Genomic DNA, 27,927 nt, shown 5'->3' on the forward strand with positions numbered 1-27,927 from the left:
ATGCCTTTTTTCCTGGGCAGCGCTCACTCAGGGTGGCCAAAGAATTCTTAAAATAGTGATCTTGTAAAATGCATCACTGATCAGTCATCTCCAGCTGTGCAAAATACCAGCTGTGAAGTCCTGGCAGAAACTACGCCAGGAGCTGGTTCTCTCCGGCACACATCAGAAGGCCAGTGAAGCTTTGCTAGGCACGCTTACCTGCAGCCCCACCTGTAGAGGCAGGGAGAGGGGTCCGAGCCCTAGAATGTTTAGAAAGGTACACGGGTGTTTCTGATGCCCACGAGAGGCAGGGAGCCTCTGCCTTCCCCACGTTATGCACAGACTCTCTTAGCACAGCCCTGTTGTGGCTCGTGGTTGAGCCCTGGCCATCTGCCATCTCTGTATAGAAGGGATGTCGTGCTACCTGACACAGAGAGAACCACAGAGAATGAGAGATCTCACTCAAGGATTTTGTGAGGTGTGAATGCTCTTAGCCTTTACTGGTAGCTTAATCAGATGGTGAAAGGACACGAGAAATGCCGCACTGGACCAGCCCAGCAGTTCCTCTTTCTTTTTGTGGCTGCGTTGGGTCTTCGTTGCTGTGTGCGGGCTTTCTCTAGTTGCAGCGAGCGGGGGCTACTCTTCATTGTGGTGCGCGGGCTTCTCATTGCGGTGGCTTCTCTTGTTGCGGAGCACGGGCTCTAGCCGCGCAGACTTCAGTAGTTGTGGTATGTGGGCTCAGTAGTTGTGGCATGCAGGCTCAGTAGTTGCGGCACACAGGCTGTAGAGCCCCGGCTCAGTAGTTGTGCTGCATTGGGCTTAGTTGCTCCGTGGCATGTAGGATCTTCCCGGACCAGGGCTCGAATCCATGTACCCTGCACTGGCAGGCAGATTCTCAACCATTGCACCACCAGGAAAGCCCCCCAGCAGTTCCTTTAGCTCAGAATTTTGGTTCCTGATGAGTGGCTTGTGGAAGAAATCTCCACAGCCTCAATCTAAAACTCTCGAGTTTCTGAAGACCCCTGCTGGTTCTATTCCAGCCCACTGTGAACCTGCCATTTGTGGATTTAAGCAGAAAAAGAGTCTGTTTTCTTATACTTTTTCTCTTCTTGTCCTTTTGTAGGAACTTTACCCAAAGTAGAACACTCAAATAATAATTGAAGTCATAACGTTATGTTAAAAACACAAACTTGTTATATGGTTTGCTACTGATTAAAATTTTGTGGAAGTTTTACCAATTAATAAAACAAAAAGACCAGAAATAGCTTTTTCTAGAATAGTTTTATGGCTCATGAAAATCACTCTGTGATAGAAAGAGTACTAAAGTTAAATTTCTAATGAAAGTAGAATAGGGACTTCCCTGGTGGCACAGTGGTTAAGAATCCACCTGCCAGTGCAGGGGACACGGGTTCGAGCCCTGGTCTGGGAAGATCCCACATGCCGCGGAGCAACTAAGCCTGTGCGCCACAACTACTGAGCCCTCGTGCCACAACTATTGAAGCCCGTGTGCCCTAGAGCCCGTGCTCCACAACAAGAGAAGCCACCACAGTGAGAAGCCCGTGCATGGCAGTGAAGAGTAGCCCCTGTTCGCTGCAACTAGAGAAAGCCCGCGCGCAGCAACAAGGACCTGACGCAGCCCCCCAAAATAATAATAATAATTTTAAAAGAAGAAAAATTTACCTTTACATACCTACATCTAATAATTTACATTTCAAACCTACACCACTCTAAAGGATTTATAACCTCTGTAGGAGAAAAAAATGTACTTATACCTGCGCAGTTGGATAGTCAGATCTGAAGCCACCATTTAAAAAAGGAAAATGTTAAATAAACTTGGCAAATGTAAATTCTACAGCTTGTGGCTTATTCTTATAAAGTCAACGGGCCGACTTCTCAAAGACGGAGGAGAGCAAAGCCTGGCACCCAATAGCCTCAGTCTCTTACCTGCTGAACAAATGCAAGGTTATAATCTCAGATTGTAGAGATGAGGATCATTCTTCCACTCCTCAGCTTTTCGGAGTTTAAGAATTGTAGCAGTACTGAAAAATAACAATCTAGAAACAGATGAAGTTATCAAAATGTAACTTTGATTTCTTCTCCTGGAAAACTACACTTAGTTTATATGAACTGCGTGTGAACTGCAGGAAGTTTCCAGTGCTAGAAACTTCTTTTCTACTTTGATGCCTTCCTGCCTAGAAGTGCTCACAGTCTGCTTAGCTGTGAGTATATTGACCTCAGGGCCCACTGGGTAAAGCATGTGGGGACCCTCCCAGGAGACCTGGTAACAGTGAAATAATCCTATTGTTGGGCTATTTATGGATCAACAACTTTGTACATGGAAGGAGCTGCTTGCCTTTTTGTCCCAGTACCAGGATGCTGCTAATGCCACAAAGTAATAACATAGTTTAGGGTATCCTTAAGGACAGAACTTCCTCTTTGGATAATGAAATAAGACAATGAATTTCACAAGGGAATAAATATCAGTAACTGTGGTGGCTTCTGTTGAGGAAGAGGGGAAAAATACCATTGTTTGTTCCCTACCATACCTTTTTCATACTTGGCTCTTCTAATGTGAATTTAAGAGTTTAGGAAGTGTGTAGAGCTGGTGTTTTTTATGTGTTGTACTCCCTTACCTCTTACATTGTCTAATTTGAAGCAGCAAAAGAACGTTCAGTAGAAGTCCTTTACTGCAGCTTCATTCAGTTGAGCCTACAGCATGTGGGGGGATCTGTGTTGTTGTTTGCCGGTAAGTGGACAAGTGTGAACAGCACTTGTTAGCAGTTCCTTGGAACTGGGGCACTGAATGCCTAGTGCAATTGAGCCAGGGGGGTGATTTAGCCTCATCTCCTGTGTCAGACGATGCTCTTTCTTTTCCTGCCCCCTTGAGTATCTCACTACAGGGTAGAAGGAAGCATCCCCCCAAGGTCAGCATGCACAGCAGTGGTGGGGCTGCTGTCATCCTTACCCCACCCTCTCCAAGTCATTTCTCTGGGAGCCCGGAAGTTGCTGTATTATGAAATGGGCTCCTTTGACATTTATTTCTGGGTGCCACGGGACATCCATTCCTCCACCGTTCTCATAATTACTCCCAAAGGCGTCTTGATCTAAAATGTTCACCATAACATCCACCTAACTATGAGAAGGCATAGACAGTGTCCATCTCTAAAATCTGTACCTAGTTCACCAGTGGTGCTGTTTGAACTTAATAATGTCAGCACTTAGTGAGCACTTAATAATTGCGCCCGGCATGTGCTAACATGTGCCTTATATCATAAGGGAAATGGGCACAATTAGGTGACTGGTGTGAATGGCAAAACTGAAGCTTGAACGAGCAGTTTGTCTTCAGAACCTGTGCTCTTAACCTCTTTACTCCTTGTGTAATGTATTACTTTTCAAAGAATGAGGTTTTAGTCAAATCTTGAAATTTGCATCCACCCAAAGTGGATAAATACAAATAAATAAAACTTTCAACAGTATGGTAGTCTGATGGTGATGTCTGATGTGTTCAGTCCATACAGATGGACTAAGTTGAACTCGCCCAGTGTTAGCATTTCCTTGGAACTGGGGCAGTGAACGCCCAGTCAGAGGAAGGAGGGGTATGAGCCGCAGTTCACTCTTAACCAACAAAAAGAGGAAGAAGGGCACCCAGCTGCCCATGCTGGTACCAGAACATCACCGTGCAGCCCTGTTGCCTGTGAGTCAGCAGAAGAAGCTTCTGCCTGGGAGGCGGGTTTCTAGCTCCAGGCATGTCAGTCAGCCTATGGGGGCAGTCACTTGTCTCTCAGATTCCCTTTCTGTAAACAAAAGTGATTTTTTTTGTGTGTTTTTTTTTTGGCCGCACCGCAAGGCTTGTGGGATCCTAGTTCCCGGACCAGGGATCGAACCTGAGTCCCCTGCATTGGCAGCACAGATTCTTAACCACTGGACCACCAGGGAAGCCCCCAAAACAATGATTTTTGAGGCCCCTTCCAGCTCTGAAATGTTGTAGCCCTGATGGAGAGTTGCCACTCACACTGGCTTCTCACCACTCTGAGCTGCCACCTGTCCCCACCCTTCTGCATGACCAGGAAGTAGTTCTCGGAACACTCATCACTTGAGGTGCTAAAGGGAGCACCCTTCAGCACCTGTCACCAGCCTCTGTTGCCAGGCTGCTTGCAGTTAGGGAGGGCGGACAGAGAAATGCTGCATTTGGAGCATCAGCAGGGAAGTCTCCAGAGCCACTCCTGAAGGCTTCCTCAAAATGAGTGCCCAGAGGTCCTGTAATCAGGAAACCAGGACAGAGGGTGTTCCAGGTGGAACTCCTTATACTACAAACTATTTGTCACTTATCTGAAATTTGAGGAGTCCTGTTTCTGGTCTGTTTTTTTTTCCAACTCCAGCAACCTTAGGCAGGAGGAGCAACCTAAGAGGAGGTATGGAGAAGAACAGGCGTGTGACTATGGGCTTTAGCAAGGAAGCCAGCCTGACCGAGACCAGGCGTGTGGGGTGGGATGTGGCGGCTCATAGGAGGGGAGCTTGGAAGGGTCCAGGTAGGGTTTCGGGCCTGCTGCAGTGGCGCCGGCACATGGTGGGGATTCCCATCCTCTGTTGTGGCTCCTCCTGAGGGACGATGGCCCTCCTCCCACTGAGGGGACTTCAGTGCTGGGATTCTGATCCACTTCTGCCTCAAGCGTCTTACAAGTCTGAATGGTACAGCAGACAGTGTGTCCCAAATCAAGTTCAACTGCCTGATAAGTTTTTCCAAACCAGTGAGTATCATGCAACAATTACATTTTAAAACATTAGGGAAATTTTCAGACATAGGTTTAGTGATAAAAGTATAACGAACCCCTGTGTATCCAGGTCTTATCCCTGGAACTGCACCGAGCTCCCTGACGGTGTTGCCTCCTGCGTTAGGGAGGGGAGGTATGGATAGGGTGAAGTTTACTACTGTCCACACCATTCTTTGCTGGACCAGTATCAGACTCCATCAACTGTCCCTCATCATCCCCATCCATTACTGTCTAGGAGAAGCAGTGCTTGTACACAAGATTAGGACCTCATCTTGGCTCTAATTTTATGGTTTACTTTGCCAGTATCAAACAGAAGGAAAGAAAGGGCTCAAATTTGGCCAGATAACTTTCTCTTTCCTTTCGAGAGAGAACTTTGGTCTTAGTCTAGAAGAAAGATCTTGAAATTGCAGAGGAGAAAATGATTCCTCCTCCCATGGGCAAGTCCAGGCTATGTCCACTTCAACTAAAATTCAACCCTTTCCCTAACAGATGGCCCTTGCTCAAGCTGGCCAAAAGCCATACCAACCAGCACAATTGCTAGAACTATTATTAGTTTATTTCTGTGACTTTCATTTTCAGGCCAACATTTAGAACAATCAGATTTTAAGGATAGGAAGGACATGTGATTTCTCCATGTCCTGTTCCTTTAGTCATCTGGAATTTAAACAGGTTTCATGCTCCAGAAATCTGGTCAGAGTTCTTAGTTCTGTGCCCTTTACGTGGCAAAGTATATCTAATCCCAGGACTTGATATCATCCTGTCATGTTCCACCAAAGGAATCAATGTTTCATACTTACGAGAATAAATAGCCTCATCTGAGCAGGGCAGTGCCACTATGGTTTCCTCAATGAAAATGGTATTTCTCCTTTGGAAGGTCATAGCCATTCATTCAACAAACATTTATTAAACACTTGCCAGGCACTGTACTAGGCACTGGGGATGCTATAGAGGTGAATAAGATGAACATGGTCTCTGCCCTTGACATCTTAATGAAAAAGGTAGTCAGTAAACAAAGCGAGAAAAGATAATTATGGATTATGATAATTATGAACGATATAAGCAGAGATGTGATACAGAGTAAATGTATATCAGAAGGCCGTTCTGAAAAGGTGACTCAGATTTTTGAAGAGATCCAAATATTTCTCTGTTCAACTTCTAAACTAACGGAAAAATAAGATAAGAGAAACAATAAGTGGAGAACCAAAATAGCACCTTTTTTGCCACACCTCGAGGCTTGCGGTATCTTAGTTCCCCAACCAGGGATCAAACCAGGGCCCCGGCAGTGAAAGTGCTGAGTCCTAACCACTGGACCACTGGGAATTCCCAAAATAGCACCCTCATGACTGATAAGGTCCAGGTTAGAAGTTGTAGCTTCGTGTGAGGGTCAAAAGAGGGATTGCTAACCGTGACAGATGGTGTTTTCCAAGCTGGCTATTATGAGAATCTCCCACCTCACGTGCTCCTTTTTCAGTGTGACATTGAGGGATGAGGTCCGTGTTCCCTCCCTTTGAATCAGAGTGGGCCTTGGACTCTGGTGGAAGTGATGTTATATAACTTCTCAGACTAGGTCAAGATGGTACAGCATCTTCCTGGTTCTCTTGGGATGCTCCCTCTTAGAGCCCAGCTATCCCTGCTTGAGGGAGCCCAAGCAGCCCATGGAGAGGCCCACATGGAAAGGAACCTGGCCCCCAGCCCACAGGCCTGGCTGGGCTCCCAGCCAACAGATAGCCATGAGATGGATCCATTTGGGAAGTGGCTTCTCTAGCCCTCCCAACTGGAGTCAAGTTACCCCAGCTAATGCCACATGGAGCTGAGATGACCCATGCCCTGTGAGCCCTCCCCAGATTGCAGATTTGTGAGCCAGTTAATGATTTGTATTATTTTAAGCCATGGAGTTGGGAGTGGCAAGAATAAGTTATATACTAACTTCCCCAGTCTAGGCAGTCTATCTGAGAGAAAGTTCAGGTCTGTGAAATAGACACACCCTCAAGTCCGTGTCAAAAGGGAGAAGAAAATACTGAGAATCTGTGTTTACAATATTTGATAGACTCACTCTACCTAGTGGATAAAATTCTTCAATGGCTGTTGTCCGTAGGGCAAGCAACTCATTCCAGTTTTCCTAGAACTTTTCCAGTTTTAATAATGAAAGTTCCATGCCCTGGGACTCCTTCAGTCTTGGGGAAACCGTAATGAGTGGTCACCCTGGTTTCCCCCAACCAGGTAACTCATTCCACCTCCATGAGGAAGAAATAGGGTTGGAAAAAAAAAAACAACAGGGTGTTTAGGGAAAATTCTTCTCCATGAAGAGCATGGTTAAAAATGACTATTTCCCTAATAGTGACTTTTGAACTGGAAGCCAGAGGAGCTAACCATGCAAAAACCAGGAGGAAAAACCTCCCAGGAAGAGGGAACACTATACAAAGACTGTGAAGAAAGAAAGGGTTTGACCTCTGCACAGAATCACCACCACAACAGAACTGGTATGATTGGAGTTGCTGAGTCGAGGGAGACAGAGCGTGATGATGTTGGAGAAGTATCCAGGAACCAAATCAGAAATGGCTTTAGGAACCATGGGAGGGAGTGCAATTTCCTCTTCCGAAAAATGGGACAGCACTGAACACTGAACATTTTAAGCCTGAGGGTGATAAGATCTGAATTACATTTCTCAAAAGCTTGCCAGACTGCAGGATGGAGAATGGTTTGGTGGGGTCAGGAGTTGAAGCAGCAAGTCCAGGAAGAGGCAAGACAGGATGGTGGCTTGGGTTAGGTTGGAAGAACCAACAGGATTTGCTGATGGATTGGATATGGGTGAGCAGAGAAGGGAGAAATCCAGTGTCTAAATGGGCTTTGGGCTTAAGCAAGTGGGTGACTAGTGGTACAATTTATGGAGATGAGGAAAGCCAAGGAACAATTTTGTTTTATGCTTTCTGCCTTGTATATGTTACATTCGAATGCCTTTAAGTCATCCAAGGAGAGACATCGAGAGGCATCATTTTTTTAAAATAAATTTATTTATTATTTATTTATTTTTGGCTGTATTGGGTCTTCGTTGCTGTGTGGGCTTTCTCTAGTTGCAGAGAGCAGGGGCTACTCTTCGTTGTGGTATGCAGGCTTCTCATTGCGGTGGCTTCTCATTGCGGAGCACAGGCTCTAGGCGTGTGGGCTTCGGTAGTTGTGGCTCGCAGGCTCTAGAGCACAGGCTCAGTAGTTATGGCGCACGGGCTTAGTTGCTCCACGGCATGTGGGATCTTCCCGGACCAGGGATCGAACCCGTGTCCCCTGCATTGGCAGGCAGATTCTTAATCGCTGCGCCACCAGGGAAGTCCCGAGAGGCATCTTAAGCAGTGAGAGGTGACACATGAGCTCTGGAGTCAGGTTGCCTGAGATCGAATCCAGACTCTTCCACCAACTGTATGAACTTGGGCAAGTTACTTAACCTCTCTGTGTCTGAGGTTTTGTCTCTGTCAAATGGAGATACTAAAGTAACTATTGGAGAGGTAGGATTTTGTGATAAATGATACTACACATAGTAATCACTCAATAAATGTTGGCTATTAATATACTTGAGTCTGGAGCTCATGGGAGAGATCAAAAATGGACAGATAAGCTGTACACCTGAAACTAACACAACATTGTAAATCAACTATACTCCAATAACGTTTTTTTAAAAAATAGAAATAAAAGAAAAGAAATGGACAGGTAAGTCTTGGAGCCAGCCTATAGAGAGGGTGTTTGTGGCTATTATAGGTTAGCCCACATTCCCAACACCTTACTCTTTGGCTTTTCTGTACTGACAAGGCTAAAGACTAGATACTAGATTCCCCAGGCTCCCTTGCAGTTAGAAGTAGCATAAGACACAGTTTGGGCCAATGAGGGTAAACAGAAATCTGATGAAGGGATAATGGCAGGTGGTGCTCTACCCCTTCTTTCCCGGAATGTGGATGTTCCGGCTGGAAACCCAGCAGCCAACTCATCACAGTGAGGTGACCGGCAGGAATCACAGAGCCAGGAGAATCACAGAGGTGCCACTTCCGTGACAATGGAGCTGCCGTATCATCACCCACAACTGCTTATCCCAGGGCTGCTTGATAGGTAAGGAAAATAACCCCCTATTTATTGAGACCACTGGAGTTGGATTTATTGGTATATTATTTGCAGCTGACACAGTAATCAATGCCATGCCTTTGAAGGAGATCCCTTGGTTAGTAACGTGTAGGCAGAGAAAACAGTGTGGCTGTGATCACGGTTTGGAGTTAAAGCAGAGAGGAGGAAGCCCACAGGAAAACTGAGCTACCTCCAAAAGGGAGGTAGCAGAAATCCAGGAGCGCGTGGCGAAGGAGGCTAAGAGTGGGGCGGGCTTCCCGGAGGCCTGTGCTCGATGCTCCCCGCACAGCTCCTCCCGGCGGTCCCGCCCCGGTCCCGCCTCCCCGGCCACACATTTACCTCCCGAGTCCCCACCGCCCACCGCCAGTGCCGCCCCCAGGCCCGCCATGCCCGCCGACCTCAGCGGCACCTGGAACCTGCTGAGCAGCGACAACTTGGAGGGCTACATGCTGGCCCTAGGTAGGGCCGGGGGGGCCGTGCGGGGGCCTCGGGCTCCGGCCGCGCGTCCGGGTCAGGGCGGAGGACGCCGGGCTGTCCTGTGGGTCAGTCTCCCTGTCTCCCCTCACCTTCGTCCGTCCGTCCTTCCGTACCCCCGTCTGCCTGAGGATCCGCCGGTTACCCCGCTTCCCCACCCCCGTCCATCCTCCGTCTCGCTGTCCGTCCGTCTGACCGTCGGACTCCCACCCCCGTTCGTCTGCCAGTCCTCCAGTCGGTCTGCCTGTCCCCCCATCCTAAGGTCTCTCCCATCCCCTTGCCCCCCCACCCGTCTGCCCATGTCCCGGTCCCTCCCGTCCTTCCTCCTGTCCCCCGTCCGCCCACCCGTTCCCCGTCCTTCTTTCTCCCCCGTCCGCGAGTCTCTCTGCCTGTCCTTCCGTGTGTCCGACGGTGCCCCGTGCGTCTCTACCCCGCGGCCGAGGCTCCTGTCCTATCGCGGACTTCCAAGCAGGAGGGGGCAAGGGTGGCATGGGCCCACCTCGCTGGGAGGCTCGGGGGCACGATGGGGGTCCACCCGGGTGAGGGGGCGCCCCGGCCCGACGCCCCTCCCGAGAGAACCTCGCTGCGCAGCCGCTTGAACGCGAGGCTCCGGGCGGCGGCTCTCGGATTCCCCGAGCCCAGTGGCCGTCCCGGGGAGGTCCCGGCCGGCCGCATCAGCATCACCTGGAGCTGGTCCGGGACGCGGATTCCCGGGCCCCAGAGGACCTTCTCCAGCCGGTCTCCGGCCGCGCCCGCGCCCGCGCCCCCAGGTGACTCTGGTGCCCGGTGGAGTTCGGGAGCTACGTTTGAAATCTTCAATTTTCTGGCTTCTCCTTCCCTCGAGGGCTTGAGGAGGGTCAAGAAACCCAGACCCCTCAGAGGCCACTACCCCGTCCCCCGCTACCCCGGGGCCCAATTCCAGCCGGGAGGACTGTGGGTGGCCGTCTGGGGGGGGGTCGCTTCCACCGCCCCCTGCCCGGCTTGGGCTCCGGCGCTCTAGGCGCGGAGGGAAGGGAACGCGGGGGCCTCCAGGGTGCGTAGGGAGCCGGCGGGGCCTCAAGAGTTTATTTCCTGCCGGGACTGTAGAACGCCTCCCTTCCGTGCGGATTCTTAGTTCGTCCTGCCCTTAGTTTAACTCTTCAGACTTGATAGTTCTGAGCACCTACTCTGTGCCAAGCACTTTCTCCTAAATGACACCCATCAGTGGCGCTATTGAAAGTTGGGCCAGAGTTGCTGGGAGTCTAGGGGCCTGGGGACTGCTCTGGCTCCGCCTCCTCATCATTTGACCTGGGCCTCAGTTTCCCCATCTGTAAACTGAGAGCAGGGGGATCCATTTTATTTCTTTTTTCTTTTAATTGTGCTAAAATAAATATAACGTAAAATCGGCCATTTTAACCACTTTGAAACGTACGGTTCTGAGGCTCCTGTGTGTTTTTAAGCTCTCCCAGCCTATGGTAAGATTCTCCCCTCCCTTTCTCACACTAAGTAGGGAAGTCTGGAACTTCTCAAGCTAAATCTGATTCATACTGACACAAAACCTCATAGGCAAGGAAAAAGTATTTTTCCTCTACCCATCTTAGGTTCATTGGCTGGCGCCCTGTTAATTAGACTAAAAAAGACAGAGTAGGGACTTCCCTGGTGGCCCAGTGGTTAAGAATCCACCTGCCAATGCAGGGGAGATGGGTGCGAGCCCTAGTCCAGGAAGATCCCACAAGCCGCGGAGCAGCTAAACCCGTGAGCCACAACTACTGAGCCTGAGCTCTAGAGCCCGCGAGCCACAACTACTGAAGCCCACGTTCCACAACAAGAGAAGCCACCACAGTGAGAAGCATGAGCACTGGAACGAAGACCCAATGCAGCCAAAAATTAATTATTTTAAAAAAGAGTAACAAAAAAATAAAAAATAAAAAAAAAAAGAGTAACAAGACACGAACAAAGAGAAGTTTGTTAGCACATGCATGGTGAATACACACAGGAACGTTCAGTGATGAGCATCTCAGAGTGGTTAGAACTTGGTTATGTGGCATCTCAGCAAAGAGTGACAAGACAAAGAAAAGGGCTTTGACTTTCTAGGGGTGGCAAATTGTGGGAAGATAAATACATGGAGGAACTAATGGAAAATGAGAGCTAGTTAGTAAAGTCTATTATGTAAAATCTGATGCCATCTCTAGGCAGATAGGAATCTAGTGTTGTCTCCCTAACTTCTGTCCGACCTGGTACAGAGAGAGGGGGGACACATTTACACAATTATGTCCTGCTTCTGGGGGAAGGGCAGAGAGTTTTTCTTCTATCTTCTTCCCAATCATCTTCATTTCAAAACAGTCAGTATGACAAAGTGGCACATTTGAGGGTGGCGTATTCTACCTTCACCTGAGTCTCATTTCCTCTCTTTCCCATTCATAAGAAAGAATTAATGATGACTTTTCCCAAAGGCAGTAAATCCTGATAATGTACTTATCTCCTCACCCCCAAATTAGTGGCGACATGTGACCATAAGTGCTTTCTCCCCTGGTTTCTCTGGCTAGCATCTGGCTTTTTTACGGAGGATAACGTGCTAAAGATCAGGGGATGGCTTTGAATTTTGCCTTGCTATGCTCTTTCTCTTTAACCATTTCCATGGCTGGCGTTTATTTATTTGGCTGCATTGGGTCAGTTGCGGCATGCGGGATCTTTCGTTGTGGTGCGGGCTCTTTGTTGCAGCACACAGGCTTCTCTCTAGTTGTGGCGCACAGGCTCCAGAGGGCCTGGGCTTTGTAGTTTGCAGCAGGGAGGCTCTCACGCTGAGGTGCACCAACTCAGTAGTTGCGGCCTGTGGCTTAGTTGCCCCGTGGCATGTGGGATCTTAGTTCACCGACCAGGGATCGACCCACGTCCCCAGCATTGGAAGGTGGATTCTTTACCACTGGACCACCAGGGAAGGCCCTCCATGGCTTTTAGAGCAAATTTCTTAGAGAAGAAAACAGGGAATGGAGTCAGGGTCAGCATTTCAAGTGTGCGAAGACATCTTTTGTTAAGCCTGTCTCGTATCGCAAAGGAGCCTTCTGAGTGTTGTAATTAGTGTTTTTCTAATGTGTATTCATGGAATCCTTCACCTGTCCCCAATACTGTCTTGCTTTTCTTTACGCTCTGCTATGACCCCTTGTTGGATACTTTCTTTTTCGTGATTTCAGTAGAAACGTATCAATTATCTGCCACTGTATTAGATCCTAGAGGCCAACAGAGGCTATTTATTTACATTAGCTGTATTCATTTATCATCCAACCCATTTCACAAAGGATTAAGCCATAGAGTATTGAGTCAATATCCTGCCTCACTACTCCTTTTTTTACATTTGGTTCAGGTTCCAGAAAGATACTACTAGATCCAGACAACACATGTAATGTTATTTGCAGTCTGTTTCCCAAAAGAAATATAAGTGTGCTAAGGATGCTGGAGTAGAGGCTAGTTAATATAACAGACCACCAAACTGGAAACCCAGATAACTAGCCGGTGATTGTTGGTAATAGAATCAAAGTCATATAACCTCTGAGTTCATTTAGATTCCCCATCTGTTAGAGGTGGTTGGATCAGATTTGATATTCTAAAGTGTCTAAAATACAAACCAAGGGATCTCTTAGTGTTACCTGAAATCTGGGTTCACCTCTTGGTGGGTGTCCAGCCAAAAGACACAACCAAGCCAAAGATCAGGAGAAGAAAGGACTTATTATTTCTTGCAGCAAGTAAGGACAACACTGTGGATCTTTCCCAAAGCAGTGTCTCCCTGAATAGCAAAATTGGTGACCTTTTAAGCTAAGGGTATATATGCATATTCATGAAGGGGTTTGAGCAGAGGAGAATTCAGCATAGAATTGGGCAGAGTCCAAGCTTTAGTTGATTCAACTCAGGAGGGTCAACACCATCATATCCTCCACCTGGGTGTGGGCCTTAGTTCCTGTGGAAGTAAGACTGTATCAGATTGTTCTGTATATTCCTTGAGGAGGAATTGTTACCAAACTCAGGTTCAGCTTCTGCTCAAAAGCCAATACTAAAGAGGCAAGTGTTGGTAGAAATGGAAGTCGCTTTAATCAGAAAAGCTGGCAATCTGGGGAGAAGTTGGACTCATGTCCCAAAACCAACTCCAAAGATTATGCTGAGCCATGAAAGTTTTTAAAGGGAAAAAGGGGGGGAAAAATTTCAGTTAATTATTAAGGTAGGAGGTCAGATTCTTCGTCATTTTTCCATTGCTTGCAAACCTGCTGACTTCTCCTGATCTCCCTTTGGATGCTATTTTGCCTGTGTGGTCTGCCTGTAAATTTGCTCAGGGAGTTGCTGGGGGTAGAAAACTGGTCATTCTTAATTCTTCATTCCTACTTCTTTTAATCTACGGGAAGAATCAACAGGTTAGGCAAGGCATTGTGGACACTTAGTAGAGCATAAGTCAGGAGTTAGGTTAAATGTTACCTAGTGATGTCATTGTCATAATTAAGGTTTAAGGGGAGCAGAAATAGGCAAGCAGGAAAGGGGCAAAATAGCTGCTTACAGAAGTAGGACTCTGTTTTATTGCTGAACTAGTTTTTCTTGCTGGCTTTTCCTTTGTTCCTGCATTACTAAGACCTGCTCAAGGGCACTCATTATGGCCAGGCTTAGATCACAAAATGGCTAGGCCATGAGACTTCCCTGACGGTCCAGCGATTAAGACTCTGTGCTTCCAATGCAGGGGGCGTGGGTTCAATCCCTGGGGAACTAAGACCCCACATACCGCACGGCATGGCCAAAAACTAAACTAAAATAAAAATAAAAGGCAACACCAAAAAAATAAAAATGGCAAGGCCAAAAATGGTTTCTCTTATGTCAAGAAAGCCATGCCTGGTTCTCTTTCTCTGGGGGACCCCCTAACCTATCTGCTTACATTAGCATTTTATACAATAGCTGAAATCAGCCTAAAACCTATTGCCAGTTGCCAAAAGCCTGGGAAGAAAATGATTTGGCACACATGGCTATTTGTGTGGCAAACTCTCTTCTGCCTTCCACGTGTAAAAACATAGACTCCAGGGTCAATGCATTTCTCCTGGGCAAACTAGGGGCCCAGATCCAGATGATTGTAGGGTCTTGTTACTCAAGGACCAGCAGAACTCCTTAGAATGCAGACACTTGTGCCTCATCCCAGATCCTGGATCTATGGAATCAGAATCTGCGTTCAACCAGATTCTTAGGTGATTCTGAAACAGTAGAATCCTGTGGGGCCCTCAGGGGTACAAATCCTTTCTGTGTCCCTCCTTTCTTATTTGTAGGAAGTAGGCTTCATTCAGTTTCCTTGACCTTCCCTGAGTTCCAAAGATAAGATTCAAGTTGCTTATCAGGGAAAGTAGGGAGTGCAGAAACAAAGGAGGAGCAGTCAAGAAACAATAGTGCAGCCTTGGGGCAGGGTCCTTGTTCCTCCTCGAGGAATATACATAACAATCTGATAAAGAACATTCAGTGGTGAGCATCTCAGAGTTCTTATGCTTGAGTTCTTGTGCGGGAGCTAAGGTCTCCACCCAGGTGGATGATGGTAACTTCAGACTGAGCACAAGATTCCTAGAACACCACCCTGAAAGTCTGCACACAGTGGAAGAGAGCAAAGACTCTGACCCCCTCCCCAAATGATTCTCCCTTTAAAAATGTTTATGGTTGTTTTTTCTTTTATAAATGTATCTATTTATTTATTTTTGGCTGCTGCACACGGGCTTTCTCTAGTTGCGGCGAGCAGGGGCTACTCTTCCTTGTGGTGCGCAGTCTTCTCATTGCGGTGGCTTCTATTGTGGAGCACGGGCTCCAGGCACGCGGGCTTCAGTGGTTGTGGCATTCGGGCTCAGTAGTTGTGGCTCACGAACTCTAGAGTGCAAGCTCACTCTAGATGTGAGTAGTTGTGGCTCACGGGCTTAGTTGCTCTGCGGCATGTGGGATCTATCCGGACCAGGTCTCGAACCCACGTCCCCTGCATTGGCAGGCAGATTCTTAACCACTGCACCACCAGGGAAGTCCCCCAGCATCGATTTTGACGGGGAAAATTACTCCTTTCTGACTAGGGCTGATCCTGCAACTCCCCAACATGGCTCTGATACTGCACTTTCCTAGCTTCTGCCAAATCGCAGGGAGAAGAAAGGCAATTTGTCCTTTGGAAATTGAAGAAAGTTTGCTTGGGTTCTAAAGACTGGAGGAGCTAGCTCTGGATTTGGGAGTTCTTGGTGGACCCCACAATAGCAAAAGAAGACCCAAGGTGTGAAGCTCTAGGCAGGAAAGAATGCTGTGCTAATGCCTGCAAGGGCTTGACCATCTTGTCTGGACTCCCCTTTTTTTTTTTTTTTTTTTTAAACATCTTTATTGGGGTATAATTGCTTTACAATGGTGTGTTAGTTTCTGCTTTATAACAAAGTGAATCAGCTATACATATACATATGTTCCCATATGTCTTCCCTCTTGCGTCTCCCTCCCTCCCACTCTCCCCATCCCACCCTTCCAGGTTGTCACAAAGCACCGAGCTAATATCCCTGTGCCTTGCGGCTGCTTCCCCCCAGCTATCTACCTTACTACGTTTGTTAGTGTGTGTATTGGACTCCCCTTTAATCTCATGAACATGAGAAGGCAGGGATGTTACCAGCTTGTCCAAGGTTACCACATAAACTGGATTTAAAGCCAGTATCTCTTGGCTCCAAGACCCACATTGCCTCAAGGTTAGAAGTGGCTTTGGGATGAAGGGTTAATGTGAACAGATGAAGTTTAGAAAAGTGCATGTTTGTGTTGGCCTCTTTGAGATCCTGCCCTAAAATGTGTATGCTCACACACATCCTTGTAATAGGATGTGCATCCTTTAGATCGTTTCCTCCTCCTGCTGGAATGTCTTGTTTCCTACTTAAAAATCTAATGGTGTGGAAAAGCATGGATGAGCACTAAAGCCATTTGGGCACTGAGGTCATGGTAAGTGTAGACCTGGCAGAAAATGACCAGAACTTAAGCTAATTTAAATTTTGATCTTTAAAAAGGCCAACCTTGCAACTGCAAATCTGTTAAGTGACAATCTTACAATGTGGTAGTGAAACCGAGTGCGGCCTGTGCACGGAGGCCTTCTTTTGTCCACCATTTCTTATTCTTTTTTGAAAATATTTATTTATTTATTTGGCTGTGTCACGTCTTAGTTGCAGCATGCAGGATCTTTTGTTGTGGCACAGGCTTTTCTAGTGGCGGTGTGCGGGCTCCTCTCTAGTTGTGGTGTGGGGACTTAGATGCCCCACAGCATGTGGGATCTTATTTCCCCAACCAGGAATCAAACCGGAGTACCCTGCATTGGAAGGCAGGTTCTTAACCACTGGACCACCAGGGAAGTCCCTGTCCACTGGTTTTTTAAATTTATTTATTTATTTATGGCTGTGTTGGGTCTTCGTTGCTGCGCACGGGCTTTCTCTAGTTGCAGTGAGCGGGGGCTACTCTTCGTTGAGGTATGCGGGCTTCTCATTGCAGTGGCTTCTCTTGTGGAGCATGAGCTCTAGGCAGGTGGGTTTCAGTAGTTGCAGCACGCAGGCTCAGTAGTCGTGGCGCACGGGCTTAGCTGCTCCGCTGCGTGTGGGATCTTCCCGGACCAGGGCTCGAAACCTCGAAACCGTGTCCCCTGCGTTGGCAGGTGGATTCCACTGCGCCACCAGGGAGGTCCCTGTCTACCATTTCTTACAGGCAAGACTCCAGCCTCCATGACCTTCCCTGAGTTCCAAAGGGCGGATTTCAAACAGTTGCTAATCAAGAAGTTGCGGCCAAGAAACCACCTGAGGCAGGATTAAAGGGACCAGGGAAGCTCATTAAGTCGAGGAGATGACCACATGAGATGAGGTTAAGGAAGTGCAAGCCCTGCTCACACCCTAATCTTGTCAGAGACTTCCCCGCCTTTGAACCACTGTGATAAAACCTTTCATCAAATCCTCTGGGGTTGGGACACACAGTTTTTCGAGGCCAAAGCCCGCTGTGTGCCCCTTTGCCTGGCAAAGCAATAAAGCTCTCCTTTTCTACTTCACCCAAAACTCTTCTCCTGGATTGGATTAGGCGCCAGTGCACAGAGAGGCCGAGCTTTCAGTAACAGTAGTACTAATTGTAAATTTACTAGCAACAAATCATCTCACTGATGGTAAAAGCATAACTGATGTAAAGTAATTATCTAAAGTTTGGATTCTTGTTTGTTTGCTTTTGTTTGTTTGTTTTAATTTATCTTTGGCTGTGTTGGGTCTTCGTTGCTGCATGCGGGCTTTCTCTAGTTGCGGTGAGTGGGGGCTACTCTTCGTTGAGGTGCGCGGGCTTTTCATTGCAATGGCTTCTCTTGTGGAGCATGAGCTCCAGGCAGGTGGGCTTCAGTAGTTGTGGCATGCAGGCTCATTAGTTGTGGCTTGCGGGCTCTAGAGCACGGGCTCAGTAGTTGTGGCGCACGGGTTTAGTTGCTCTGCGGCATGTGGGATCTTCCTGGACCAGGGCTCGAACCCATGTCCCCTGCATTGGCAGGCGGATTCTTAACCACTGTGCCACCAGGGAAGCCATGTTGTTTGTTTTTGTTCCACATACAGAATAGGGTTTAAGGAAAGTCAGTGATAACTATTTTAAATTTGGCTTGGTCATTTTAATAATCAGATAAATATTTTAAGGGTTTAGCCTCAATGTTTAAACATTGCTGAAAACAAGTAAAGACTGGATCATTTGCATTTCATGCTAAAAACTTGAGTTCTATGTTAAAAAAAACTTTAAAAAAATTTTATTGAAGTATAGTTGATTTACAATGTTGTGTTGATTTCTGCTGTAAAACAGTGATTGAGTTATACGTATGTATTTTTCATATTCTTTTCCATTATGGTTTATCATAGGTTATTGAATATAGTTCCCTGTGCTATACAGTAGGACCTTGTTGATCCATCCTATATATAATAGTTTGCATCTGCTAATCCCAAACTCCCAATCCTTCCCTCCCCCACTCCACCCCCTTGCCAGCCACAAGAGTGGTGTGAGTCTATGTCTGTGAGTCTGTTTCTGTTTCGTAGATATTTATATTTTAGATTCCACATATAAGTGATATTATATGGTATTTGTCTTTCTCTTTCTGACTTACTTCACTTAGTATGATAATCTCTAGGTCCATCCGTGTTGCTGCAAATGGCATTATTTCATTCTAAAACATTTATACTATCATTGAGCTTAGAAATGGGTGGGACTGGGAATTCCTTGGCAGTTCACTGGTTAGGACTCCACGCAGTCACTGCCCAGGTTCAATCCCTGTTCACGGAACCAGGATCCCGCAAGCCACGTGGTGAGGCCAAAGGAAGAGAAAAAATTTTTAAGAAGACAAAGGAATGGGTGGGGGCTAATGAGATGCTGAAGGACCCCTACTCAGGGCTTGGCCACGTTTTCTAGGCTGGAAATGGAAGTATGAGGCACCCGGCCCCAAGAAGCACAGCTAACCCCAAGTGGCAGTCGTGTCAGGAAAAACCGAATCTGTTAGGCAAACAAATTAAAACAGGGGTCAACTCTGGGACCAAGCTACCTGCAATGAGGTACGTAAATCTCTGCAATGAAGATTCCTAAAACTTTATTCTACGTAATAGGACAGTCCCTAAATAGGAGAACCATGCCCTGTGACTCATAGAATTGTCCAGGGTCACAAGCCAGCATACAGCTGTGGCTGCCTGATCATGTCAGATCGTGTCACCTGCTCTAAACGTTCCAGTGGCTCCCAGCTGGCTCCATCTTGCTCTGGGTTGAAGCCCTATTGTCCTTACTGTCCCCTCGCATCTCATCTCTAGGTCCCCTCCTCCTCCTCAATCTCCCTCATTCTGCTCCAGCCACCCCAGGCTCCTGGGTGTTCCTGAGACCATCTGGCACGCCCTTCCTGGGATCCTTGTGACCTCTGTCTTACACTTCTTTCCCCCCAAATCTGCACAGCTTACAGCTCACTTCATCATCTCCCTCAGCTCTGGCTGAAATGGCACTTGGCTTCCCTAGTTAAAATAGCAACCCTGTGTCCTCAAGTCCATTCTCTACATCTGCGTCTTTATTGCTGTCCTGCCCCTAGCTGGGACGAAGTGAGAGAGTGGCACTGACATACATACACTACCAAATGTAAAATAGATAGCTAGTGGGAAGCAGCCTTATAGCACTTTGTGACTACCTAGAGGGGTGGGATAGGGAGGGTGGGAGGGAGACACAAGAGGGAGGAGATTTGGGGATATATGTATATGTATAGCTGATTCACTTTGTTATAAAGCAGAAACTAACACACCATTGTAAAACAATTATACTCCAATAAAGATGTTAAAAATAAATAAAATAGCAACCCTTACCTCTAGTACATAATGGGTTGATAGCCACTTAATGGGAGCTGTCTATACCAAAATGCCGATCGTCTCAGTGTTCCATGTTTTGGTGTGTGACTCTTTTAAAGCTTATTAAAGATTTCTCAATGTATAGTAGTATTTGCATGATTACAATGTTTTTTGAGGTGCTTTATTTCCTCTTTTTTCATTTTCATTTTTTTCATTTTTTTTAATTATTAAGTTTTTGTTTGGCTGTACCACACAGCTTGCAGGATCTTAATTCCCCGACCAGGGATCGAACCCAGGTTCTTGGCAGTAAAAACGCCGAGTCCTAACCACTGGACTGCCAGGGAATTCCCTGTTTGTTTTTCTTTTTTGTTAGAGGTGCTTTGTTTTGTTTTGTTTTTTTCCCCTGTGTTCAGAAACTGTTCAAATGCTGTCTTAATTGGAAGTGTAAATGTATAAAGCAGAAAAAGGCATCTGTGACTGAGGCTGGATTGGGGCCTGAGCCCAGTCCCCTTGGCTTCCTCGTCCTCTTGTCAACCTCTGAGGGGATTCCCAGAACTGTCTCTGCCATGCCCAGCTTCAGATCCATCACCTAACGCACAGCCAGCCAAATGAACTTTCCCTGAAAGCTGTTCAAGATTTTTAATCAGCCTCTGGAAGGAGATTTGCCAGGATAGCTGACCCTGTAGATCCAATTTTGTCAGGAAACGACGCTGAAGTTGTAAAAGCAAGACTAGCCATCAAATGCAATGATTTTGAGGACAGCTGCCAAATTCTTAGCCTTTGCATCTCAAGGAAATGTTGAAATGTCTTCTTTTCTTTCTAAAAAATTATTTTTAAGATATTGACTTTGCCACGCGTAAGATAGCCAGGCTGCTGAAACCACAGAAAGTGATTGAGCAGAATGGGGATTCTTTTACCATCCACACGAACAGCAGCTTCAGGAACTACCTTGTGAAATTTAAAGTTGGAGAAGAATTTGATGAGGATAACAAAGGCCTGGATAACAGAAAATGCAAGGTAAAAATTAAAGTAATGACATAGGCTTTTAGTTTTGCAAGGTTACCTTGGCACCCTCCCTAGTCATACCTGAGGATGTTGCTAGAGCAAACCAGTATTTTCTCCCATGCCTTATGCAGAGCTTGGTCATCTGGGACAATGACAGACTCACCTGTGTGCAGAAGGGGCAAAAGAAGAACAGAGGCTGGACCCATTGGATTGAAGGGGACCAACTCCACCTGGTACTTGCCCTGTTTTGTTCTTTTTTTAATTTTATTGAAATATAGTTGATTTACAATGTGTTAATTTCTGCTGTACAGCAGTGACTCAGTTTTATATATATATATATATATATATATTTTTTTTTTTTGCGTTACTCGGGCCTCTCACTGTTGTGGCCCCTCCCGTTGTGGAGCACAGGCTCTGGACGCTCAGGCTCAGTGGCCATGGCTCATGGGCCCAGCCGCTCCGCAGCATGTGGGATCTTCCCGGACCGGGGCACGAACCCGTGTCCCCTGCATCAGCAGGCAGACTCTCAACAACTGCGCCACCAGGGAAGCCCTATATTCTTTTTTATATTCTTTTCTATTATGGTTTATCCCAGGACATTGAGTATAGTTCCCTGTGCCATACAGTAGGACCTTGTGGTCCATCCATTCTGTATGTAATAGTTTGCATCTACTAACCCCAAACTCCCAGTCCATCCCTTCCCTCCCCCACCCTTGGCAACCACAAGTCTGGTCTCTATGTCTGTGAGTCTGTCTGTGCTTCATAAATAGGTTCATTTGTGTCAATTTTAGATTCCACATATGAGTGATGTCATATGATATTTGTTTTTCTCTGTCTGACTTACTTCACGTAGTATGATAATCTCTAGTTGCATCCATGTTACTGCAAATGGCATTATTTTGTTCTTTTTTATGGCTGAGTAGTATTCCATTGTGTGTGTGTGTGTGTGTGTGTGTGTGTGTGTGTGTGTGTGTATCATATCTTCTTTATCCATTCATCTGTCAATGGACATTTAGATTGTTTCCATGTCTTGGCTATTGTGAATAGTGCTGCTATGAACATAGGGGTGCACGTATCTTTTTGAATTATAGTTTTGTCTGGGTATATGCTCAGGAGTGGGATTGTTGGATCATATGGTAATTCTTTGGGGTTTTTTTTTGTATTTATTAATTTATTATTATTTTTTATACAGCAGGTTCTTATTATCTATTTTATACATATTAGTGTGTATACATGTCAATCCCAATCTCCCAATTCATTTCACCCCATCCCCACCCCTGCTTTCCCCTCTTGGTTTCCATACATTTGTTCTCTACATCTGTGTCTCTATTTCTGCCTTGCAAACCAGTTCAACTGTATGATTTTTCTAGATTCCACAGATATGCGTTAATATATATTTGTTTTTCTCTTTCTCACTTGCTTCACAGTCTCTAGGCCCATCCACGTCTCTACAAATGACCCAATATCGTTCCTTTTCATGGCTGAGTAATATTCCATTGTGTATATGTACCACACCTTCTTTATCCATTCATCCGTCGATGGGCATTTAGGTTGCTTCCATGACCTGGCTATTGTAAACAGTGCTGCAGTGAACATTGGGGTGCATGTGTCTTTTTGAAGTATGGTTTTCTCTGGGTATATGCCCAGTAGTGGGATTGCTGAGTCATATGGCAATTCTATTTTTACTTTTTTTAAGGAACCTGCATACTGTTCTCCATAGTGGATGCACCAATTGACATTCCCACCAACAGTGTAGAGGGTTCCCTTTTCTCCACATCCTCTCCAGCATATGTTATTTTTAGACTTTTTAATGCTAGTCATTCTGACTGGTGTGAGCTGGTACCTCATTGTAGTTTTGATTTGCATTTCTCTAATAATTAGCGATGTTGAGCATCTTTTCATGTGCCTGTTGGCCATTTGTATGTCTTCTTTGGAGAAATGTATATTTAGGTCTTCTGCCCATTATTTTGATTGGGTTGTTTGTATTTTCTTTTTTTTTTTTTTTTTTTTTTTGTGGTACGTGGGCCTCTCACTGTTGTGGCCTCTCCCGCTGCGGAGCACAGGCTCCGGACACGCAGGCTCAGCGGCCATGGCTCACGGGCCCAGCTGCTCCATGGCATGTGGGATCTTCCCGGACCGGGGCATGAACCCATGTCCCCTGCATTGGCAGGCGGTCTCCCACCAACTGCGCCACCAGGGAAGCCCTGTTTGTATTTTCTTGTTGAGTGTTCTTATTTTTGATGAGATTATTAAAGAAAATGCTAAACAGGAAACCATGACCAGCAATCCTATCATCCCAACTCACTGTTTTCAGTTTGGTATCTTAACATCCAGTCTGTTAGAATATTCTTCCTTTTCATTCAATAGAAAAACATATTCCAGGTTTCTAAATAATTTCCCTATTGAATTCATCATGTAAAAATTGAATACATATAATAACGTAGCAAACTGGCTGCACAATATTCCATCAGGTTCATGAACTCTCATATTATTAAAACATTTTCTTAATTTCAATGTCCAGGAATATTTCAGGGTGTTTTCAGCTATTTCTTTTTTTTTTTTTTTTTTTTTTGCGGTATGTGAGTCTCTCATTGTTGTGGCCTCTCCCGTTGCGGAGCACAGGCTCCGGACGTGCAGGCTCAGCGGCCATGGTGCACGGGCCCAGCCGCTCCACGGCATGTGGGATCTTCCCAGACCGGGGCATGAACCCGCGTCCCCTGCATCGGTAGGCGACCTCTCAACCACTGCGCCACCAGGGAAGCCCTCAGCTATTTCTTAAATTCACATAAACAGAATTTTTTGCGTGCATGGATTTATTCCCTTGGGAAGAATTCACAGAGAGGATCAGTGTTGTCAGAGACATCATTGCCTCCTGCTACTTTGTTGCCTTACTCGCTTCCAAAAGGGTATATCAATTTCTTATGCCACCAGCACTTAAAAACCATACAAATTATAGCTCAACCTAATCAATAATTACTCAATATAATCTAGAGGGTATAAAATTGTACATAAAGGCTTAATTATGGCTTTTAAAATGAGAATTTCTTCCTGCCATACAGGTATGTTACAATGGCTTACATTTTTTTTTAATTAATTAATTAATTTATTTGTGGCTGCATTGGGTCTTCGTTGCTGCGCACGGGCTTTCTCTAGTTGCAGTGAGCAACTACTCTTTGTTGTGGTGCGCAGGCTTCTTGTTGCGGTGGCTTTTCTTGTTGTGGAGCACGGGTTCTAGGCGCACGGGCTTCAGTAGCTGTGGCATCTGGGCTCAGCAGTTGTGGCTCGCGGGCTGTAGAGCGCAGGCTCAGTAGTTGTGGCGAACGGGCTTAGTTGCTCTGCGGCATGTGGGATCTTCCCAGACCAGGGCTCGAACCCATGTCCCCTGCATTGGCAGGTGGTTTCTTAACCACTGCACCACCAGGGAAGTCCTGGCTTACAGTTTTTGAGTGATGATTTTGCGTGTGATTATTTAGCTAAATCCTTCGAGTGCATTTTCTCACTTAGTCTTCAAGACAGTCCTGTGAAAGGGACACTATTTTTCCCATTTACAAATGAAGAGACTGAGATTTAGAAATTCCCCAAGGTTGCAGAGTAGAGATTCAAATCTAAGTCTGACAAGAATGTGTGCTTCCAGCTCTGTTTTTTTAAGTCTCAACATACATGTGAAATCTAGGTGAGATCCATGAAAACAAAATGAGAGCACTCATCTTAAAGTTGGATATGGGTGGTATTTGAGAGTCTGGGGAGTCTTTGATTACAAAGACATTGAAGATATTTTGATTCTTAGATTGACAAATCTCACACTCTTCTGGCAATAAAAACAAAGTTAAGAAACTCGCCATCACAAAAATGTAACATGAAACTACAAAGAAAACACAAATTTGTTTGAGGATTCAGATTAGTTGGCTGTAAGAAGTAATGTTCAAATTGCATGCATCCTTCTTTGGCATAGCCAAGAACTCTGTCGAAGCAGAGGATAGAAGGACCCTTGCTCTAAGGATACTCTTGGGATGATTCTTACAAGCTGTGATACAATAAAAATAAATATTTAAACAATCCCATTCACCACTGCAACAAAAAGAATAAAATACCTAGGAATAAACCTACCTAAGGAGGTAAAAGACCTGTACTCAGAAAACTATAAGACACTGATGAAAGAATTCAAAGATGACACAAACAGATGGAGAGATATACCATGTTCTTGGAATGGAAGAGTCAATATTGTGCAAATGACTATACTACCCAAAGCAATCTACAGATTCAATGCAATCCCTATCAAACTACCAATGGCATTTTTTACAGAGCTAGAACAAAAAATCTTAAAATTTGTATGGAGACACAAAAGACCCCAAATAGCCAAAGCGGTCCTGAGGGGAAAAAACGGAGCTGGAGGAATCAGACTCCCTGACTTCAGACTATACTACAAAGCTACAGTAATCAAGACAATATGGTACTGGCACAAAAACAGAAATATAGATATATGGAACAGGATAGAAAGCCCAGAGATAAACCCACACACCTATGGTCAATTAATCTATGAAAAAAGAGGCAAAGATATACAATGGAGAAAAGACTGTCTCTTCAATAAGTGGTGTTGGGAAAACTGGACAGCTACATGTAAAAGAATGAAATTAGAACACTCCCTAACACCATACACAAAAATGAACTCAAAATAGATTAGAGACCTAAATGTAAGACCAGACACTATAAAACTCTTAGTGGAAGACATAGGAAGAACACTCTTTGACATAAATCACAGCAAGATCTTTTTTGATACACCTCCTAGAATAATGGAAATAAAAACAAAAATAAATGAATGGGACCTAATGAAACTTCAAAGCTTTTGCAAAGCAAAGGAAACTACAAACAAGACAAAAAGACAACCCTCAGAATGGGAGAAAATATTTGCAAATGAATCAACGGACAAAGGATTAATCTCCAAAATATATAAACAGCTCATGCAGCTCAGTATTAAACAAACAAACAACCCAATCAGAAAATTGGCAGAAGACCTAAATAGACATTTATCCAAAGAAGACATACAGGTGGCCAAGAAGCACATGAAAAGCTGCTCAACGTCACTAATTATTAGAGAAATGCAAATCCAAACTACAATGAGGTATCACCTCACACCAGTTAGAATGGGCATCATCAGAAAATCTACAAACAACAAATGCTGGAGAGGGTGTGGAGAAAAGGGAACCCTCTGGCACTGTTGGTGGGAAACTATAATTCAAAAAGACACATGCACCCCAACGTTCATTGCAACACTATTTACAATAGCCAGGTCATGGAAGCCCATTGACAGACGAATGGATAAAGAAGGTGTGGTACATATATACAGTGGACTATTACTCAGCCATAAAAAGGAACAAAATGGGGTCATTTGTAGAGACATGGATGGATCTAGAGACTTGTCATACAGCGTGAAGTAAGGCAGAAAGAGAAAGACAAATATCATACATTAAATCATATATGTGGAACCTAGAAAAATGGTACAGATGAACTGGTTTGCAGGGCAGAAATTGAGGCACAGATGTAGAGAACAAACGTATGGACACCAAAGGGGGAAAGTGGCAGGGGTGGGGGTGATGAATTGGGAGATTGGGATTGACATGTATACACTAATATGTGTAAAATGGATAACTAATAAAAACCTGATGTATAAAAAAATAAATAAGATAAAATTCAAAAATTCGGGCTTCCCTGGTGGCGCAGTGGTTGAGTGTCCGCCTGCCGATGCAGGGGACAAGGGCTCGTGCCCCGGTCCGGGAAGATCCCACATGCTGCGGAGCGGCTGGGCCCGTGAGCCATGGCCGCTGAGCCTGCGCGTCCAGAGCCTGTGCTCCGCAGTGGGAGAGGCCACAACAGTGAGAGGCCCACGTACCGCAAAAAAAAAAAAAAAAAAAAAAATTCAAAAATTCAAAAAAAATAGAGTATACATACATACAAACATACATACATAAATAAATATTTGGTCTTTGTACCTGGTTCCTAAAACCCCTGGAATCTCAGAGTTATGAGAGTGTCTTCTGTGTGCTAATGAGCTGACTGGTGGCTGGGGACCCTAGATAGCTTCAGGGTGGGGGCTGGTCCCAAGAAAGATCAAGGCCAGATTAGAAAGCTGGAACTCTCAGCACAGCCCCTGAGCTTGGGTGAGGGAAGAGGATCTGGAGATTAAGTTAATGACCAATGACCAGTGATTTAAGCTATCATACCTGTGTAATGAAACCTCCATAAAACCCCTACATGAGGGGGTTCAGAGAGCTTCCTGGTTGGTAAAGACATAGAAGTGCTGGAAGGGTAGCCCTCCTGGAGCTCTGCCCGCCCTGCCAAATGCCCCCCCCACCCCGCCCCCGGCGATACCTTGTCCTATGCATCTCTTCCGTTTGGCTCTTCCTGAGTTGCATCCTTTACAATAAACCTGTAAGTACAAGTAAAGAGTGTTTCTGTGAGCCATTCTAGCAAAGTATTGAACCTGAGGGGAGGGGGTTGTGGGAATCCCCAATTTACAGTTTTTCGGTCGGAAGTATATGTGGCCTGGGACTTGTGACTAATGTCTGAAATAAGGGCAATCTCATGAGACTAAGCCCTTGACCTGTGGGGTCTGCACTAGCTCTGGTCCTCAGTGTCAGAACTGAATTAAATTCTTGGCCATTCCAGCAGTGGATAAGACTCCACACTCCCAATGCAGTGGGCCTGGGTTCGATCCCTGGTCAGGGAACTAGATCCCACATGCATGCCACAACTAAGGAGCCCACATGCTGCAACTAAGGAGCCTGCCTGCCGCAACTAAGACCTGGTGCAACTAAATAAATAAATATTTTTTTAAAAAGAGAAAGAAAGATACAAGTAAAAGTGAAACTTTTAAAAAAGAAAAATTCTTGACCATCCAGTTTGGTGTCAGAGGGTTGGAGACATGGGATTGGAAAAGACACCACGTAACTGGTGTCAGAAGTGTTGTGACTAATAGTAATAGACCACATGCCAACTCATCTTCTTTCGTCTTCCCTTCCTCCCTGCCCCTAGGAAATGTTCTGTGAAGGCCAGGTGTGCAAACAGACGTTCCAGAGAGCTTGATCTGTATCCAGCTGCAGAGTCCACATGTGGCAGTGGCTTAATGCTGAATTATATTCCAGAATAAACAGGTGTTGATCTGTCCTGGTTTGGTGGATGGGGCCTTGTGGTCAGAAAGGTGTCACACATCCTGTACCATAAGTCATTTGGATTGTGAGAAAACTTCTCAGCTTCAATAAACCTGTCCAATGATTATGATGTTTTCCTTC

General features: G+C 45.7%; 1 protein-coding gene across 1 annotated transcript; it reads left to right on the forward strand.

Moving 5' to 3' along the window:
* The first annotated feature begins 9,185 nt into the window (after positions 1–9,185).
* RBP7 (retinol binding protein 7) lies at positions 9,186–27,867 on the forward strand. Its single transcript, XM_065883827.1, has 4 exons — positions 9,186–9,314; positions 20,475–20,653; positions 20,773–20,874; positions 27,671–27,867. The coding sequence occupies exons 1-4, from the start codon at positions 9,242–9,244 to the stop codon at positions 27,719–27,721; spliced, it is 405 nt and encodes a 134-aa protein (XP_065739899.1). The 5' UTR covers positions 9,186–9,241; the 3' UTR covers positions 27,722–27,867.
* Positions 27,868–27,927: the final 60 nt, after the last annotated feature.

The sequence above is a fragment of the Phocoena phocoena genome, chromosome 1 (assembly GCF_963924675.1).
Source record: "Phocoena phocoena chromosome 1, mPhoPho1.1, whole genome shotgun sequence".
Lineage (NCBI taxonomy): Eukaryota > Metazoa > Chordata > Mammalia > Artiodactyla > Phocoenidae > Phocoena > Phocoena phocoena.

Coding starts and splice junctions, on each gene's coding strand:
- RBP7 (XM_065883827.1), top strand. CDS start 9,242: ATGCCCGCCGACCTCAGCGGCACCTGGAACCTGCTGAGCAGCGACAAC. Junction 9,315..20,474: donor GGGCTACATGCTGGCCCTAG/GTAGGGCCGGGG, acceptor ATTATTTTTAAG/ATATTGACTTTGCCACGCGT. Junction 20,875..27,670: donor AAGGGGACCAACTCCACCTG/GTACTTGCCCTG, acceptor CCCTGCCCCTAG/GAAATGTTCTGTGAAGGCCA.